This window comes from Thamnophis elegans, chromosome 2 (assembly GCF_009769535.1).
Source record: "Thamnophis elegans isolate rThaEle1 chromosome 2, rThaEle1.pri, whole genome shotgun sequence".
Classification (NCBI taxonomy): domain Eukaryota; kingdom Metazoa; phylum Chordata; class Lepidosauria; order Squamata; family Colubridae; genus Thamnophis; species Thamnophis elegans.
In genome coordinates, this window is record NC_045542.1 from 141,957,684 (window position 1) to 141,978,176 (window position 20,493).

General features: G+C 40.4%; 2 protein-coding genes and 1 long non-coding RNA gene across 4 annotated transcripts in view; 2 read left to right on the forward strand and 1 right to left on the reverse strand.

Annotated features, from left to right (window-relative positions):
* Positions 1-12,876, forward strand: part of FAM107A (family with sequence similarity 107 member A) — a 40,118-nt gene extending 27,242 nt beyond the window's left edge. For both annotated transcript variants that reach the window (XM_032208527.1, XM_032208528.1), the window contains 3 exons: positions 488-662; positions 9,357-9,507; positions 11,210-12,876. In XM_032208527.1, the coding sequence (XP_032064418.1) occupies positions 488-662; positions 9,357-9,507; positions 11,210-11,308 (425 nt within the window). In that variant the 3' untranslated portion in view covers positions 11,309-12,876. The remainder of the gene's footprint in view (positions 1-487; positions 663-9,356; positions 9,508-11,209) is intronic.
* A 4,532-nt stretch (positions 12,877-17,408) lies between these two features.
* Positions 17,409-18,128, reverse strand: LOC116504922. The gene is made up of 2 exons (XR_004254869.1): positions 18,087-18,128; positions 17,409-17,696 (listed from the first exon to the last, which is right to left on the reverse strand). It is a non-coding gene; the product is annotated as an uncharacterized LOC116504922 (long non-coding RNA).
* A 545-nt stretch (positions 18,129-18,673) lies between these two features.
* Positions 18,674-20,493, forward strand: part of ACOX2 (acyl-CoA oxidase 2) — a 32,464-nt gene continuing 30,644 nt past the window's right edge. Inside the window, exon 1 of the mRNA XM_032209556.1 lies at positions 18,674-18,841. The gene's annotated coding sequence lies outside the window, so the exon portion shown is untranslated. The remainder of the gene's footprint in view (positions 18,842-20,493) is intronic.

Sequence of the window (20,493 nt, forward strand, 5' to 3'; positions counted from 1 at the left end):
AATGATATTTTACTTAATTAGTATTCTGGGCCTAAATCAGAGGTGGTATTCAGCAAGTTCTGACCAGTTCTGGAGAACTGGTAGCGGAAATTTTGAGTAGTTCGTATTGGCATTTGAGTAAATACCATCTCTGACTGGCCCCGTCCCATCTTCCCGAGTCCCAGCTGATCAGGAGGAAATGGGGATTTTGCAGTAACCTTCCTCTGAAGTGGGGAGGGAATGGAGATTTTACAGCATGCTTTCTCTGCCACGCCCACCAAGCCACCCCCACCAAGCCACCCCAGAGAACCAGCAGTAAAAAAAAATTGAATCCCACCACTGGCCTAAATAATTCTAAATTAAAGTGTACGATTGCCAATATAAATGAGTGACTTTCTTCAGAGATAGGAATTTAAAATCCGGAGGTTTTGAGTTTGATGTATGCCTGATTTCTGAGAGTTTCTTTCAGTTGTTGTGATGCATTGTCTGATGTCTCTTCCTCCCCAAGCATCTATGTATTCAGAAATACAATCGGAGCGGCCTGATATTGGGAATATCATGACTCATCCTGATTATCTTGATGGAAACCCTGATCTTATCAAACCTAAAAAGCTGCTCAATCCTGTAAGAGCCTCAAAAAGCCACCAAGAACTTCACCGGGAACTACTTATGAATCACAGAAGGTGAGCAGAGGGTTGGAGCCAAAGGCTTCCTTAGGAGGGATGGAGTGGGTATTGCATTATGTGTGCTGTGACATCTCTGGTTTTGTCTGAGACATTCTATGAAAAAGAATGTTGAAGAAGTAGGATAGAATATTAACACTTTGATCAATACTTTGACATTGGAGATAACCTCCAAGTATAGCAGGGAAGCCAAAAGAAATTAACCCAATGCATCCTGGAACAAGTCAACACAGAATTCTCACTTGAAACTCAAATATCCAGGCTCAGATTATTATATTTCAATTAAAGCAGTGATGGATGCTCTTTTTTGGTCCTGAAATTTATCGCATTGGTGACAAATTGATCTGCAGAAAGTCTACACATGGTGTCTAAAAAATAATACTAACCTGATGACACTTATGCCATAGATGAGGTATAGACAATCTTACAGGTAGAAGAGGTTTGCAAAACAGGTTACATTTATTGGGGCAACTGTGTTCTATGTTGTTTTTGAATGCCTGCATTTGTAGGGAAATTGATTAAGGAGTTAATATTTCCATTCTTTTAAGTTCAAAGAAGTATTTTTATATTTTGATTCTCAGAGCCCTGCCTTTACACCTTGAATAGATGCTATGTCACTCTATCTAATGAATTTGCCTTCTGTAAAATGGCCTTGCCTGTTTGTCTTCTGGGTTTCTGGTGCGCATTTGTGCGTGATGATCAGCTGTCCTTCGCATGCACAACAGTGCCAAAAACCGGGGTGCACATGCACACCAGCCAGTTGATTGTTGGGTGCGCATGCGTGCCAGAACCCAAAAGTTCAACTTTTCCGGAGCGCCATCCCTTCATGTGCACAGCAGTGCTGAAAACCGCCCTGCACAAATGCACCAACCAGCTGATTGTCAGGTGTGCATGTGCTCTAGAACCCAGAAGTTCAGCTTTTCCAGAGCACAGCCCCCGTGAGCATGCAACATTTTCACACGAACCTTTTGCACTTGGTGCCAAAAAGGTTCACCATCCACTGCTCATCATATGATTTAGCCTCCAGGCCCTTTTGTGAACCTCAAAAATGGATTGAGAAAAGCATAATTCAGCTAATCATGGAAAGGCAGCATTTATTACAAAATAAGATACATATACTAACATTTTTATGAATCATGTATCTGTGATGATATTGTGTAGCTCCACATAAAACTTTGAAGAAGTTTTTTTTTTTTTAAATTAAAAATCATACATAGGTTCTTAATCCTGGAAAAAAAGCTCTCTCATGATTCAGCTAACATTTTGTCCTCATTTGGTCCCCTGCAACATCAAAGAACACCAAAACCGAGCTGAGATTTTCCAAAGCCTCACAGAAAGGTAGATACTATATATCTGTAGATGAAAGGCAAATGATGGACTCGTCAAGAGCTGTCTAGATGAAAAGAGAGAGACGATCGGGCCAATATCCTGTTGGTTTCTCAGCCATATCTGCTAGCCTTATTAGTTTTATGAAACACAACTTTCCTTTGCAAAGAGTAGAAAGGTAGGAGATGGAGTGAGTCATCCAGACCTAATAAAGAAGGCCTGATGCGATGGGAGTTTGATTAAAAAATAAAATCTCAAAAATGCAATTCTGAAATTAAAAGGAGGGCTGCTGATCTATATCTTTTTAATAACAGTTGTACTTTAACAACAGCCACTAGTTTAATATACCACCTCCTCAAGAAGGCACAGCATTTTGAAATGCAAATATAAAAGTATACAAAATCTAGATACAAGATTGGGAAAATAATGGTATATGGAGCACATTGTGAACTATATAAATGCAGACTGAGGGAATCTGGGTTATTCAGTCTGATGAAAAGAAGAGTTAGCGGAGACATGATGGGAATATGACTGCCCATCTCACCAAAAAAGTGACTGGGCAGCGTACAATATCTGAACCCTTCCGTTTGTTTACTGCTTACTTAACTTTACTGTAATAATTAATCACACAGCTGTTTGTTTGTTTGCCATATTTATAAGCCATCCATTTTTAACCAGCCGAGGTGGTAAACACAATAAATCAAAAAGAGCAATCAATAAAATTCGACAACATCTTAAACTTTGCAGTATAAAATCCTTAAATTAGCTCAGTACTCAAAACCATGCTACAGTATGGCACGTGAAACATCTGTGCAAAAAAACAAAAATCCTAAGGCTTGAATGTGATATTGAGCCTTCAGTCTCCTCTTGAATTCAGCCAGGAAGGGATTAGACTGCACTTTGCAAGAAAGGGACTCCATAAATCAAGTGCTCCATAAGAAAGTTCTTGTCCTAGTTGATTCCATCAGGCTCCCTGCTGGTTATATATAACCCACAAGAAATTGTCCTTTGAGAATAATAGGTTGATGTTTTCAAAAAAATCAACTAGTTTGTTGCAGTTCCCTGTTCCTTGAAGGGACATTGTAATTGGGAAGATTAGGGATGGGATTTGAGAAATCTGTCCTGCACATGCCTAGATTGATCTAAAAGAGGTTGAAAAAAGTGTTGGCCACGGAATTATAAATAGAATCCTTCCTTTGCTATCCATCAAATTATCAAGCGCTGAGTCGTCCCAAAGGTGCTTTTTCAGGTGGCAACTGGATTTTCTGTTTTTTCTTTGGAAGTCGTAGTGCTCTGATGAGAGAGAGCTGAAAAAGCGTCTTGGATGAGAAGCGAAATGTCTTCAAAAGTATTGGAAGAAATGTCCATCTGGGTTCAGTTCCAAGTGGGGAAAAAAGATACTGGAAACATGGAAGCTGCTTGGAAAGATGGTTTAATGATGAACAGGATCACATGGCTTGAGTTCCTGAGAAGAAAGAGTGGAATCATATGCTTCCAGATGTTGGGTGAAGAAGAAAAGAGGCCGAGATGCTGAAAGTTCATGATTTTATGCCCTCTCTGGCCTTTGATCTTGATCTTGTATTCTGATTGGTTGTCAGACTCTCATAGGACCATGCAGGGGCAACTCTCTAGGCTGTGTTTTGAGTCCAGGTTTGGTTGAGCATTGCTTCTTCCCAGGTGCCCTGTGGTGAAATCGGCAGAGAGTTAATCCTATCCTTGTTATGTAGAATAGATTGGCTCAGGCCTTAATGGCCTATTGACAAGTGGTGGGGAGGTGAGATGAGTTCCTACCTCTCTTGAGTTTCTACTTCTCTTTTTAGGGGAAATATTTTTCCTTTTTAATATTTCCTAAAATATTTCATTTTTCTAGGAGAGGGGTGGGTTTTGACTTCCAACAAAAGAAAAACAAGAAAATCCAGTTGTCTCCTGAAAAAGCACCTTTGGGACAACTGTGACCTGGATGACTGAGAATCTCTGAGCTTGAAAACATAGAGTTAACCCAGTAATTGATAGTGAAATGTCCCCAAAATATATAGTTTGTCTTAGTTGTTCAGTTTGCAAGACTGACCCCTCGGAATATGGAAACCAGTTAAGAAAAACAACTTTTTCATCTGACCCATGTGACTAAAGCCAGCAACTGGAAAGCCCATTAATTCACTGCACTTCTAGCAAATACAGTAGTGAAAGTTGAGATCTTCCTTGGTGGAAACCACACCAGAACTTCTAATGCTAAATTCGGTCATGAGATTGTTGGTTATATTACTCCCCCTGCTGGACAAGGGGGGAAATAGAGAATATATTTTTTTGTCTTGTTTCTTTTAATTAATTCTAAGAAACAATATATTTTTGAAACCTAAGTACTTTCTTCTCTGCCTGGGCTTCTCCTGCACTTTTGCAGGTTGTATTTATACATAAACATTCAACAGGTTATGCATTTGTCTGAAATGGAAACAAGGAAGCTCTACTCTGCCAAGTTTTCACTCTTCCACGTGAAGAAGTGCTCAGACCTTTAGCAATCTTATTTCAAAATAAACCGTTTTCCTCCTTGGCACTTCAGGGCTGCCAATCAGTTTATGAGAAATGTTTAGGTGCTATACTTTACATGAAATTAAAAGATAAAAACAAACATTGCAATTGAGATTATATAGCTCATGTAAAGCAGCAGATCCAAACATTAACCAAGATTGATAACAATTCAGTCAGAGGATGATGTAACAATTTGTTAAGCACAGATTGTGTTTTTGGAAATAGCACATATGGTATGTTTTTGGCATGTGCAATACTACTCCAAAGTGCCCTGTTTCCCTGAAAATAAGACCTGCCCGGATAATAAGCCCAATTGGGCTTTTGAGTGCATGCACTAAAATAAGCCCTCCGCCAAAAATAAGCCCTCTCCGAAATATTGCAACGCAGCAGCAGCCATGAAGCGACCACGCTCGCTGCCTCCTGCACCTCAAAAATAATAAGACCTCCCTGAAAATAAGACCAAGCGTTTATTTTAGAGGTCAAAAGAAAATAAGGCCCCGTCTTATTTTCGGGGAAACACGGTAATTTGCTGGGATCCATAGTCTAACACAGTGTTTCTCAATCTTGGCAACTTTAAGATGTGCGGACTTCAACTCCCAGAATTCCCCAGCCATCTAGCCAGGGAGTTCTGGGAGTTGATATCCACATATCTTAAAGTTGCCAAGGTTGAGAGACACTGATCTAATGTAACGGGATCATAAAATAGTCCAAGGGTCAAGCATAATTGACTAAACCACAGACTAGACAAATAATAGGTCAACATCCAAGGAAAAATCTGAAGGTATTCCTAATACAGAGAAGGATGGAGAAGTCAAAAATTCATCTCTTCAAAGGCTAGTTCCTAAATGATGTTGGAATGCTGGTAGGAAACAGACTGAAGGCTTCTTTGCTTCACACTACCTCAAAGGCTAGTTTCTACTAGTTAGAAACTAGAAAGATGATGAGTTTTCATCATGGGCAAAACACTTCCTATTTTCTGTTTTCTGTAACCTAACATTGGCCTTTCAAAATATATTAGCAATAGCATTTAGACTTATATACCCTTTCTCAGTCCTTTACAGCCTTCTCTAAGTGGTTTACAGAATCAGCATATTGCCTCCAACAATCTGGGTCCTCATTTTACTGACCTCCGAAGAATGGAAGGCTGAGCCGGTGAGATTTGAACTGCTGAGCTGTTGGCAACAGGCAATCAGCAGAGCATTCTAACCAAGTCGGTCTTGTCTTGTTCAGTGTTATGATCTGACTCAAAATTAGACTCAGGTCTAAAGTAGGGATTTTCAATAAGCCCTTCTATCAGGGTTGGGATTGAAAACTTTTAGTAACTGGTTCTCTGCCCGGTTGCTGGGTGGGCATGGCCATGGGTGGGCGTGGCCTCCTCATGGTAGGGGGGAATTTTTGCCCTCCCCAGGCTCTGGAGGTTTTCTTTGAGCCTCCGGGAGGGCAAAAATGGCCTCCGTTGGGCTCCAGAGGCCCTTCAAAAGTTTGAAACGGGCCCGTTTCCAGACTTCCAGAACTTCCAGTAGGCCCATTTTTCACCCTCACAGAGTCTCCACACAGGCCCTGCACCTACTGGCATGATGAACGGGCCGCGTGGAAACTCCTGGGAGGGGCAGGGTGGGGCCATCCGGTCCTTGCAACTATCTTCCAGTTCACCCAAACCTGTCCAAACTGACTGAATCCCACCCCTGCCTTCTATAGAACTCTATGAGTTCCTTAATTCTGTTTTTATTGTTTTAGAAATACTTATAATTAGGATTTTGATGTTTTAATGCTGTAAGCCACCCAGAGTCATTTCAATGTGGTCAGCAAATAAATTTAGTAGATAAAGTTTCCCGATGGGTTCCCAGGAAACTCGTGAAAGACTAAGGGGAAAAAATCACTTGAATGCAGCCAGAGGCATCAATAGTGATTTTTTTTAAAGGTGAAAGGGTGAAAATGATGACAATGAACCTTGCCTAGAAGAATGCCTCAGGTGAGAAAAAAGATCATAAGCCTTATTTTGCTGTGCTTCCTACAACGTCATCCTACCCCAGCCCAGCCTTCTTGTGCAAATACCAAGCAGGTGAAAGATAGCAGGAGCATCCTTCAGGCAGTGATTTCTAATTGGCCTTTTTGTAGGGTCAGCCAGCAAGTGGCAGTTAGCACAAATTTCATTAAGGAAGGAAAAGGATGAGAGCAACCCTTTAATTATCACTGCATCAACACTGCATCAGGCAGTATTATCAATTCTATACCTTAATCAAACTGGTGGGGCACTATGCATTTCTATTTATCTGTGTTTAGTTTCATATTTTACTTTGTTTTGCTTTTAAGGAGAAAATGAGATTTAATAAAAGTAACATGTTAATTTACACATTCACATTTTCTTCTAGTGCTCTGATACCCATTTTGATTATGCTCTTTGCAATTAATTATCAAACTTCAATGGGGGAAAATATCTGGAGACATTTGGAAATTCAAGGCTTCAGATCTCTTCTGCTCCACCATAAGGGGATGGAAAAATAGGGGAATGAACCCGTTTTAGGAATATGAAAAGAAATGATCTTTTAATGAAGCATTCTGAGCAATTTTGTTATTTTATAACACACTATAAGAAGTTTGTTATTTTATCCTAGCAGTTTTTCATGTGTCCTTTGACTTTACACATTCTGATGTTTACTTTCCTGGACGTTCCATTGAACCTCAACTTCTGTGTTGGATTCTCCTCTCAGTTCTTAGAAACATAGATATTTTTCCTCTAGACATACAGTAAACTTTCTACACATAAATAAACTTTCTCCAGAGTGACCTTTCCTCAACTTGGCCTATTCAGACTTTCAGTTCTACATCCATTGCTTTGTAATTGATCCATTTGGATTGTAGGTCTTTTCATAATCTGTCCAAAATATGATTAATTGACCCTGGTTATCTGTTTCTCAAGTGAGAACTCTGAGTTGATTTGGAAAAACAGTTCGGTTGCCTTTTTGAAAAGACAACTATGACCTGGATGACTGAGAATCTCCACAGACATTGATCTGTTTGCTTGTTTTCTATGCTACCCTTGGCACTCTCAAATGTCTTTTCCAATACCAAAGTACAAAAGCATCAATATATTCCTATCCTACTTCTGCAGATCCATCCTATGCTTTCATGGAGTGTCTCAGGGAATATCTTGTATGATTATTATTTTTGTAGGTGTAGCCACATCCCTAAATAATTTCCAAGGACTTCATAGCTACTCTACAAGTGCTAGTCTGTGGTGTATTTCTTTAGTGCTGGTAGCTTTACTGTTGATTGTTGATCTTAAATGTACAGGCTATCCACCACTTTAATTTCCTCCTTGTCAATTCTAAGACTAGTTGTTGCACCTGTTGCCATTTCTTGGGTCTTCTTTATGTTCAATTGTTTATGTCTTTCCGTTCACTTCCTTTTTCACTTTTTGTCTGGAGCACCATCAAAAACTGACCTGCCAATGGGTGACATGGAGAAGGACCCCAAGAAAAAGGATGCAGACAGAATATTGAGCTTCTTGTATTCCATATTCCCACCATAATTCTATTTTTACAGCTTCGGATTATTTTTTACTGGCATTGTTACATTAGCAACCATCTGGAAAGCTTTCATTTAGCAGTGTCATAACACCATTATCATTCTGAAAGATCTTAACTAGGCTGCTGTGTGGCACCCAACTTGAAAGGCCTATATCAACATTTACTACATTTGACTACCCATTTGATTTTCTCAATCAAGTGGCTTCCCATGCCTTCTTTTATGCAGTATGAAATGATGCCTTTGTGGTTGTCACTAAAATGATCACCCACTTCCAGCATCTGTTGGTTTGAGTTGAGCAGCTGGGGTGTGAAATATATGCTCTTGGCATGCATTCCCACTGCAGTTTGCTTACTTCTCCAAGGAACATCTTCCCCCTACAATGAGGCAGCATTGCAGGATACTTGGAATACTGCACCCAGTTTTGGTCGCCATGATGTAAAAAAGATGTGGAGATTCTAGAAAGAATGCACAGAAGAGCAACAAAGATGACTAGAGGGCTGGGGGCTGAAACATATAAATAATAGTTCCTGGAACTGGATAACTAGTCTTATGAAAAGAAGAACTAGAGGTGGAGAGAGCCGAGGTGGTGCAGTGGTTAAATGCAGCACTGCAGGCTACTTCAGCTGATTGCAGTTCTGCAGTTCGGCTGTTCAAATCTCACCGGCTCAGGGTTGACTCAGCCTTCCATCCTTCCAAGGTGGGTAAAATGAGGACCCGGATTGTTGGGGGCAATATGCTGACTCTGTAAACCGCTTAGAGAGGGCTGAAAGCCCTATGAAGCGGTATATAAGTCTAACTGCTATTGCTATTGCTATAGGTGACATGATAGCAATGTTCCAATATCTCAGGGGCTGCCACAAAGAAGAGGGAGTAAAGCTATTCTTCAAAGCATCTGACGGTAGAACAAGAAGCAATGGGTGGAAACTAATCAAGGAGGAAAAATTTCCTGACAGTTAGAACAATCAATCAGTGGAACAACTTGCCTCCAGAAGTTGTGAATGCCCCAACACTGGAAGTCTTTAAGAAGAGGATGGATAACCATTTGTCTGAAGTGGTGTAGGGCTTCCTGCCTAAGCAGAGGATTGGACTCAAAGACTTCCAAGGTCCCTTCCAACTCTGTTATTCTATTCTATTCTATTCTATTCTATTCTATTCTATTCTAAGACTAGGGTGGATTAGGAACAGAAACCTATCTAGAAAGTTGAATTTATTTTACAGGGCAGAAGAGATACATAGGATTACCCTGGTCGTTATTTTACTGCAGTATTTATCTTTTTGGCATTGAAATTCACTGTCTACCTTATCTTTTAGAGGAGTTGAGAGTAAACCAGAACTGCAAAGAGTCCTGGAACATCGTCGACGAAACCAGCTGTTGAAACAGAGGAAAGAAGAAGATGAGGCAAAGAAATTAAAATCTCCATTTGAACAGGAGCTCTTGAAAAGGCAACAGAAGCTTGATGAGGTAGAAATAATTGTGGATTCTACTAGGCTAAATTCCTTTAAAAGACAGAGAGGTTTTTTCCAATACTGTTAGTTCTTGACTTACAACCATTTGTTTAGTGACCATTTCAACAGCACAAAAAAAAAGTGACATGATCATTTTTCACATTTACGACTATTGCAACAGCCCCGTGGTCATGTGATCAAAATTTGGATGCTTGGCAACTGGTTCATATTTATGACAGTTGCAGTGTCCTGAGGTCATGGGATCATCCTTTGCAACTTTCTGACAAGCAAAGTCAACAGAGAAGCCAGATTTAACCATGTTACTAACGTAACAACTGCAGCGATTCACTTAATAACTGCAGCAAGAAAGATTGTAAAATGGTAAAACTCACTTAACAACTATCTCGCTTAGCAACAGAAATTTTGGGTTCAGTTGTGGCCATAAGTTGAGAACTACTAGCAGTGTAGAGGGCAAGGGAGGTGGCTTTGAAAGAAACAGTCAGAAACTCTTCTGTAAGTAAAAAGGACTAAAGTATTGTAGAAGTCAGTTAAAAGCTAATATATGCCCAGGTAGGAAGATAGAGAGAGTCTGTTTGGTAATTTGGTGGTGAGGACATCAGGCTAGACAGTAGGGGACCATGGGTTCTAGTCCCGCCTTAGCCATGAAAGCTGACTGAGTGACTTTGGGCCAATCATCAGAAGATTGTGAGTTCTAGTCCCACCTTAGCCATGAAAGACAGCTGGGTAACTTTGAGTTAGTCATTCTTTCTCACTCCAATACTTCACATGTTGTTATAGGAGAATATAGGAAGAGGAAAGTGTGCTGGATATTTCATGATCATAAGTTATTTATAAAAAATAATAAAGGCAGGATACAAAGGGGGGGGGTGGAGAGATGATGATGAAAAAGATTGGTAGGTAGGTAGGTAGGTAGGTAGGTAGGTAGGTAGGTAGGTAGATAGATAGATAGATAGATAGATAGATAGATAGATAGATAGATAGATAGATAGATAGATGATAGATAGATAGATAGATAGATAGATAGATAGATAGATAGATAGATAGATAGATAGATAGATAGATAGATAGAATAGATTAGATTATACCTTTGACTAGGAGCTGTAGATGAAATTGCTGAGAAAAGAGGGAAAAAGAAACAACATTTTCCAATGCAGCACACATGTTAATTTAATACATGTCTGGAAGAAAAAGAATTAAACACTAATAAAGAGTTGATCTTTTTTTAAAAGAAAGAGTTTGAAACATACATGCAGGTACCTGAGGATTATTTATTACTGAATCTTATTACTGAGCACAATTAGAGACAAATTTTGAACTGTGAAAGCTTTACATTTTACAACAGTTATTGCATCAAGAAAATAGAAGTGACCTTAAGGTGTGGGTTGAACTGAAAATCAAAGCTGATGAGTTGATAAACTATTAGTTGCCTGATATAGAGCTGAGAATTCAAATAACCCTTTAGGTTCTAAACTGTGATTAACAAAAAACAAATGTTTGTTTTGGTGACTGGATGCAGAAGGTGACACTTAAGGCCAGTTGTCTAAGCATCACCGAGTGACACATCACATAGCCTATTAACTTCCCTTAAAAGTTTGGCTGGTCTCCCATTTCTATAACTCATAAATGTTGCAGGGATTATTAAAAAATTACCAAAAAATTCATCTAATTATTTCTTCTGCCTGGTTTTTTTTAATCAGCTGGAAAGGGAAGATGTGAAGCAAGAAGAGAATGCACCAGAATTTATTAAAGTCAAAGAAAATCTGAGGAGAACATCTACGCTACCTGGGGCAGAGTAAAGCATCAGCTAAGACCAAAATAGATTAAGACCTTCTGCTTTGAATACCTACATGCTGACATTTTGGTAAACAGTGGACATTCAAAGTTTTGTCTCGGGGGCTACTTACTGTACATTAATGCTTGCTCCAATTTTTTTTTTTTAAAAAATGGGGCATTTTCACATCTGGGAAAAGAAGAACACCCAAACAAGGTGGCTTTTCGTTCACAAGGGTCCTCAGATGAGAAAAAGACAGGGAAGGTAATAGAGACCTCACCTTCCTTTCAAGTACTGAGATAATACGGTGCCCTTTCCCATCACTAACCCTTGGCTAATCCTTTGAGATTCAGCAGGACAGGCGCACGTGTGCAATGGGGGATGTTGTCTGAAGAGAAATTACTAAACATTTGGGATTCAGATGTTTATACAGCAGAGCAGTTCTGTTGCTGGTGTTGAAATCTTCAGTTTAGCTAAATTAATGCTTGAAGGAGCAAGTTGGGAAACTAAAAAGCGGGGTAAAAAGAGAAGTTGCAATCAATAAGGAAAGTACTAGCTAAGATTTAGAGCATACCAACCTTAGGCTGGCATCTTAGGTGCTGTATCCCATCAACAATAACCAGTAAAAATATGTGTGTTTCTTTGTTATTGGGATTTCAGCAGATATGAAATGATGTTTAAGATTCTTGTCACAAATTAACACCCATGATAGTTATATAGTCAAGTTTACTATGACAAATAGATTCTGAGTTATTTCCAAATAGTGGGATTGTCAACCAGTCTTTCAGCATTTAGTTCTGGGATCCAGAATGAGAAGCAGTAATAAGATACTTTCTGGAAAGGATCCTTAAGAGCTGCAGAGAAAGCAGGAGAAGGTATAGTCCTCTGAATGTGTAAAAAAAAAAAACTATGAGAGCGACACAAAAAGCATACATCTATGTGTATGTCTCACAAAAGCAAGTGACAAATCCACACAAAAAAGGGATTTGCAAGGGAAACAGCAAAGAATTCTAGGGAGAAAGTCAAAGAACAATAGCAGATGCAGGGTCATCTGAATTTTACACAAACAACATATTAAAGTAAGATCCTTTTTAAAAAGATATATATATATAATAAAATTGAAGATTATTTATAGACTTTAGCTACATGAAGTCTATTCCTCCCAGGTGCCCTTCCCTGTTTTTAAAATCCTGAACATGCATACTATACAGATATTTACTATAATACAGACTGTTTTAGATGGATTTTAAAATATATGATAAGAGGAAGGCAAAAAAGGTGAGTTGCCAACCCCTCTTCATTTCTGTTTTCTGGAGGTGGAGTCAAGAATAGGTCACATGTCTATCCAAAGGAGGACCACTCGTTTTTGGTTTCAGAAGGATAGCTGTGTTTTTTAAACCAAAAACAAGAGACTTCTTCTAAAAACTTCTTAAAAGCCTTTGTTATTCGTTTATTATTCATTTAGTCTTGAATCAAAGATAACCAAAAGCCACAATAGGTTTTTTTTCTTAGTTTCACAATTTATATTACAGATTATGGTCAGCTTTTCTGGTAGGGTGGACCCTCTGAGATGCAGAAGACCACCAGGGAAGGACCAGCCAAAATAATAAGTAACACATATTATCTATATGTATCATCTAGAATTCATATATGACTTGATTGTAACCACAATTTTTTTTTGGGGGGGAGCTTATTAATAAAGAGCAGTTGTATATTTTGTGGAGTCTATATTCTGTGAATTAAAGCAGGCAACAACCAAATAAACTTAATTTTACTGTTTAAAATGAATAAAGTAGAAGGATTTGTGATTTCATTTTTAAAAAGTTACACCTTCAGAAATATCAAGAGGAAGAAGTTTGTTTTCTCGTGCCTTACGTGTTGCTTTTGAGACACAAGGAGATCAGAGGTGGTATTTAACGGTTTCTCTCCGGTTCGGGTGAACCTGTAGCGGCGGCTGCAGGAGGCTCCGCCCATCCACCCTGACGTAATGCTTGAGCACTGCACATGCACAGAAGGTGGTGTGCATGCGCAAATGAGCACACTCACGTTTGTGAACCGGTAGGGAAGGTAAATGAATCCCACTTTTGATGGAGATGTGTTGGGACCACAACATCATGGCAAGAAATCTGAGAAGCTGATTGTGGTAGGATATAAAGATTGGAGCACCACTTATTAAATGGGATTATAGGAAGATGAGCTCCAGAGAGAAAAAAACCAAGCAGAACATAACAAGAAGAAGAAATTCCTGGATTTTCAAGTTGCAGAGCTACCAGGCTTGAAGTCAGCTAAAACCTCACAGGAACGATGTGGCAGAGTTAGGCAAGGATCTTGATTAGATTCTGCGATGAAGCTGCAGAAAAGAACACACAGCACTGTGTCAGAACGTTGCTGTGTTTTTCTCCTCCTATTCTAGGGCATTTCAGGTCTAGTGCCTCATGGCCTTGAAACTCAGTGGTTGCTTAACTGTTGATTTAATTGTTAAGTGTGCTCTGAGGTTTGCTGGCTGTAGATTTGCCTCTCCTACCTGACCTGAAGCTATTCTCTGCGTATATAAAATAGCCTTTACATTGAGTGGATGGGTTCATGCATGATTTTCTTATACATATTTCTTTTTGAATAAGTCACAATTAGCCAGGTTATTCACTCAGCAAATACTCTGCAAACACAATGGATACATTTCTAACTTACTAGGCCTATCGTATCTGGACTACTAAAAATAAGGAGTTTAAAAGACAATGAAAGCTGGTGTGTTTTCTATATTTCTCTGCTACTGTCTCATGATCCTTTGGATTTTTGCAAAGATCTATGAATCACGCTGAGCCATATGTAGCCTTTGACTTGTAGCATAGCGCAATGTAGAGAGTCAAGCATCCAAAACCATTTCCAGTGTAAAAAAAAAACAAAAGCAGAATGCTCTTTAAATAACTGGAAGCAATCACATTGAATTGGCTAGCTAGATGACATGCATATTGGGCTATTAGATCCTGTCTTAATGAATTCAGTATGTAAGTAGGAGTGCTTAGAAATAGGATACAGATGCATCAACATTCCTGCTGTGTGCGTAGTTTAGCATTTTGGAAATGTTTGGGGGAAGGAAGTAACATGAACTTTGCATTTCTTCAGGGAAATGTTTCTAAATCTCAGTGAACTTAAGATGTGTGATGACCCAGGGCTGGGCATAGAAGCAACACAGCTGGAATGAAAGCTTAATTCCTCTTTATTGCTCCAACTTGCCTCCTAAAGTCCCACTGTTCACTGCAAGTCCAGGAGCCAATCTCTAAATACGCACCTCCAATAGTTCCTGCCTGCTGTTTTTCCAGATGTCCAAGTAAAATCAATTTCCCTCTAGCATAAATCCATTACAGGTAGACTTTGACTTACAGCTGTTCATTTAGTGACCATTCAAAGTTACAACAGCACTGAAAAAAAGTGACTTATGACCGTTTTTTTTACACTTATGATCATTGCAGCCTCCCCGTGGTCACATGATCAAAATGCTTGACAAATTGTTCATATTTATGACAGTTGACACGTTCTGGAGTCACATGATCAACTTTTGCAACCTTCTGACAAGCAAAGTCAATGGGGAAGCCAGATTCACTTAACCACCATGCAACTAATGTAACAAATGCAATGATTCACTTAACAATGGTGCAGTGGTGGGTTGCAGGCGGTATGCCCCGTTCTGGTACGGTGTTACGGAGGGCCCACCCGCCTGCCCGAGCTCCTTACCTGTCTTTTAAGTCTTCGGCACTTCCGTGCACGGGCATGGCATGTACAGAACCTGCATGATGCTCCACTGAGCAGCTGGAGCATCGCGGAGGCTCACAGAAATGCTAAGATGCATGCGCACGCTGTGCAGATGTGCGCTGCACAGATCCATGTGGACGCCGCCGGGCCCGTTCCAACCGTACCTGGTGGAACGGGATCCAGAACCCACCACTGCAATGGTGCCAAGAAAAGTCATACAATTGGACACTTCTGAAAACTCCACCCTACGTTCCTCCCAACAGCCATTCAGCTACTGTGTTTTTCTGCAGACTTTTCTAGGCTGAACATCTCCAATACCTCTAACTTTATGTAAGTTTTTTTCCTTCTAGGTTCCGATCAGGCAATTGCAACACATTACAATCTGAATGTACAGCTATATTGCTTTTGGGGTGCATTTAAAGTTTCCTACTAGTGTGACTTTTAAGATCTACAATTTTTATCGTGCTCAGAGGACCGCAAAGTCAGCAGAGAACATGAATTGCAGAGGTGGTATTCAGCAGGTTCTGACCAGTTCTGGAGAACCAGTAGCGGAAATTTTGAGTGGTTTGGAAAACTGGTAAATACCACCTCTGACTGGCCCCGCCCCCCATTTATTCTCTGCCTCCCGAGTCCCAGTTGATCCAGAATTTAAATGAACTTAATATATTTAATTAGTTAATGGATCAATTATTTGAGAATCTTCAAAATACATTACTTCTGCAACTAGGTTATACATGATGTGTTAATCAGCCACATGATGATTTAGTGAGATGTGTAACTCAGGTTTCAAAGCCCTGCAGTGTTATTAACCAACAGAAGGCTTATTTAAAATCAAATGATTTCTCCACCCAGCACACCTTCTCGTTACATGTCCTTCAGATAGGCCAATAGGTATCTGCAGAACATCTACACCCTATCCTGCTGTGCTGTTTCTTCATGGCAGGGGTTGTTCCTAGGAGAGAGGAGTGAAGCACACTGGAAGTGTACACTAAAGTTGAGCAAGAGAAACATAGCAAGCAATGCAGGGGTGGGTTCCTAATGGCGTTGGTACCACTGCATGCGTGCTTCACTTATGTGCGAGTCAGATATGTGTTGCATGTGCAGTTCACTGTAAATTGTTCTGCCCATGCACGAAGACCATGAAAAGCTAATAAAAAACATAACAGCAGTGGAGACCAGGGAACAAGTCCAGGGTGTGGCCAGCCTGGATCACTGCCGATTCTGTGATCCACACCAAATTACCCAAACCGGTGCGAACCAGTAGAAACCCACCTCTAAAGCAATGGAAGGAAAGGTTTTAACCAAACTATACCAGCAGATCTGGAAAATGACACAGTGGGCAACATGTTGGAAGAAGTGGGTCTACATGCAATAAAAGCAGAGAAAGGAGACTTAATGGACTGAAAAATATTGCAAAGTATCTTTAATTTCATATGCTAGCAAAATAATGCTTTAGGGTTCTCCTTGAAAGCAGGAAGACTCCCTCTAAAGGAATTTGACTCTTATGTGCCATGCAAGAATACCTTGTTCCAAGATTTATTTTTTACTTCCTAATATACTATGGTAATTCAGTGGAGGCTACATTGTGACTACAGCACATTGGATCACATCCAGGTAACCCACTCCTAGTAAGCCTCTGGAACCTGGGGAGGGCGAAAAATGTGTCCATTCGCAAAAATGGGAGGGGGGGCCACACACACATGCGTGTGAGGGGGTCGTGCATTATAGCATTATGGGTGTGCCACGCCAGCACATGACCCCCCTGTGCTCCACCCAGCTTTTGGCACGCAATGGCAAAAAGGTTAGCCATCGCTGGCTTAGAGAGTTGACCCTGCATGGCCCCAATGGAATCTGACAACCAATCAGAATACATTTCTTACACAGGAACAGGAAACAGGTAGGTGGGGCCGAACAGATTATTAAAAACCCTGCAAGCCCCTCCCTCAGCCTGTGAAAAGTTATCACCCAGCTTCTCCCAGAAAAATGAAATATCTTAGTGTAGTAAGGTAGCAGAAATAACCCAGAAGGCATGTACAGAAAAATTAATAAACACGCAGCCAGGACCCATAGCCAGATAAAGCCACACACATAGCCAGGAAAAGGTTACACTCAGTCACAAAAGAAACATGAGATAATAGGATTAGGAAATTGGGGAAAACCCCAAATCTAGCAATGACCAGTCAGAATAATAAAAACACAAAATCCAATTCCAAGATGACAGAAACATCATGACTCTTTACATAGAGCAGACACCTTTGTATAAGCTTCCAAACAGGAGAACACCCTCCTCATGTCTTATGATAGGATTAGCCCAAGGACAAGACGTCGGGCGAACAAAATCTGAAGACAAGAGAATCAAGATCAGAGCAATCATCTGGAATAAAATAACTTTATAAAATCAAAATTTACACAATAGCCTGAAGTAAGAAAAACTGTATAAAAGGGGAAACCAAACTGTATATAGGGAGTTGCAGACCCGGGAATGACGGAGCTGTGTCTCATCCTTCCCGTTCTTTCTTTCTTCAATAAAACTCATAACTTCCAGGCAGCTGTCTTCACGAAACTTTCTTTTAGCATCGGTGTTGACTCCCAGCTGGGAACGGACCGGAAACCTTTTCCTTCCAACATTAGGAAATATTGAAATGGCAGAATATTACATTTCCCTGGATGTAAAAAGGAAGAAACATGTTTTATTAAAGAGAGAATAGCTCCCTGCAGCTTCCTGCCCCCACCCACTTTGTCAATGGACTATTAAGAAGGCTAAGCCATTCCTTTACATAATAAAGAGTTCTCCCCTTCAGCTCCAGGGGGATGGGATTAAGGCATGATAATATTGGCACTTTACCCAACTCACCACATGGCATCTGAGAACTCAACCAAACCTGGATTCAAAACGCAGCCTAGAGAGTTGCCCCTGCAATGCCCCATAGGAGTCTGACAACCAATCAGAACACAAGCTCAAGATCAAAGGCCAGAGAGGGGATAAAACCAGGGACTCAGCATCTCAATCCTCCCTTCTCTTTTTCTCCACCAACATTGAAGCATGTGATCACCTTTTCTGTTCAGGACTCAAGCCATGTGGTTCTGTCCACCATTAAAACCATCTTTCCAAGCAGCCTCCATGTCTCCAGTGTCTTTTTCCCCACTTGGAGCCAAACCCAGAAGGACTTTTCTTTCAACACCTTCTTTCTTTCTTTCTTTCTTTCTTTCTTTCTTTCTCCTTCCTTCCTTCCTTCCTTCCTTCCTTCCTTCCGCCTTTAAAAGCCTTCTTCTTCTTGTGCCATATCCCTCATTGGACATTGTTGGCCTATTTTCATCATCAGCCCCATGAAAAAGTGCTGCTGCGTTTTTTTCAAACAAGTCCAGTCCTTTAGATTTTTATTTAAAAGCCTACACCTTTTATATAAGATACACTAGTCTGAAAAGATATTACCAGACTACTAATTTTTGCCTCTATAATGACTCTGTAACTTTTCATTTTAACCCTTTCTATGTAAGGTTCCCATGTGGTACTATCTGCTAAACCAGTTCTTCCTTCCTCCCTTCCCTCCCTTCTCTCCCTCTCTCGCTCTCCTGCCTTTAAAAAAAAACTGCTCTCTTTCCTCCCCTCCCCAAAGCAGCCAATTGGATTTCCCTACCAGTTGCTGTAACTTGCCTTCCCTCCAGAAGGAAGCAGTAGCGACTCCGCCAGAGAGAAAGAAGGAGAAAGCAGGGAATCATAGAGAAGAGAAGGAAGTCTGAAGGGTTACTCTAGTGTAGGAGTTCGATAACCGCAGCGTGCTGGGATTCCTTTTGGAAAGCCTGCAAGGTAGGTTCGCGCCCGAGGTGAGCATTCAAGCCAAGGCAAACGGGACGCGTCTGTCGCCGTTCGCTGATCGAAAGGAACGCAAAAGATTTATTTTCTTCTTGAAAGTTTCTTGAAAGTTTCTGCGAAGCATACCGACTGTCCAAGTTGACTCTTTTTTTGAGGTTTCTGGGTGGGCTGCCTAGGTTTCTAAGATTAGGATGAGGTTGAATTGAGTTTTCTCGAAGAGATGCAAACGGATCTGCTTCTGCAGAGCTGTCAGCTCGTTGGACGGAGTTTGACCGACACAAGGTTGACAACACTTTGTCGTGCGTAAAGCTGCAACGAAGCCATTCCGGCTTCAAAGCGGGGCGGGGGGCGGGAATGCTACTAGGGTTGCGAGTCGAGGCACACTTCCCTGATAGTTTGTATCTTTGGAGATTTAACTCCCGAATAAGAAGTCTGTGCTGAGGCAACGCAATGTTTTGCCTGCTGAGACATAAGGCCAATTAACTTGATGGAATGCATTCAGAGAAAACTCCTGTAAGTTTTCATTCGAATTAGGCAGCTAAAGCTTCCCATGAATTTGTGGTAGAGGTAGCAACTTCATAACTGAACCTCCCATAGGTGGTTGCCTGCAATCTTCATTTCATTTCTTTTTGACTCTTCGATTTTGTTTTAGTGTAATAAATTTATTCCCGCCACCCTATCTTTTCTACTAAGTTGAAAGATGGCCTTGCAAAGGTTTTTTCTCTCCTGGGCTTAAGCTTCATTCCTGTAAGTAAGCCCCATTCAATTCTGTGTCATCTAAGGTGTTTGAGATAAGTTTCACACTCCTTGACTTACACATTCCTCTCTTTTGAGGTTATTACATTGGAATAAGTTGTACTTTCTCCTCCCTAACTATGCAGATGTTTGAACTACAAATGTAACTGGCAAATTGCCTTGATAGTCTTGTGTAATGATCAGAGTTGAATGTAGCTTTAAAGGGCAAAATGGTGGTTATAGTAGCTTTGCTTCTTCTTTGTGTGTGTTGCATGGGAGACATACATTAAACCAAGGTCTCCAAACTTGGGAATTTTTAGACTTGTGGACTTCAAGTCCCAGAATTCCTCAGCCAGTCATGTCCTGCTGGGGAATTTTGGGAGTTGAAGTCCACATATATTAAAGTTGCCAAGTTTGGAGACCTGTGCATTAAACATTGGTAGAACTTTGATCATTCTGTCAGGGTACTAGCCTTAGGCTAGAAATTGAACCATCTAGATTAACATCTCCATTCATTAGTTCCTTCCATTTTTCCTAATTTGCAATTTTACAGAAGGCTGTTAGAAGGAAGGATTCAAAGGTTCCTGTGAAGGATAGATTGGATAAATGATACACAGTTAAATTATCAGTTGTAGTTAGATGAATTATCATTTTAATAGAGACTTTGCAATTTAAAAAAATAGCTTTAGTTGCGATCTTGTTGCTGAAGTCATGTAATGATGAAAATAAAAATAAAGTATGTCTTGGGATGTAAAGTAGGTGCTATCATTTTAGCCATTGTCTATCCACTGCTGGATGAAGGCCTCTTTCACATGTTTCCAGCCTATATAGTCCTGAGCTTTCTTTTGCCAATTGGGCCCACAATATTTGCTGATGTCGTCAATCCATCTTGTTTTATGTCTCTTTTGTGG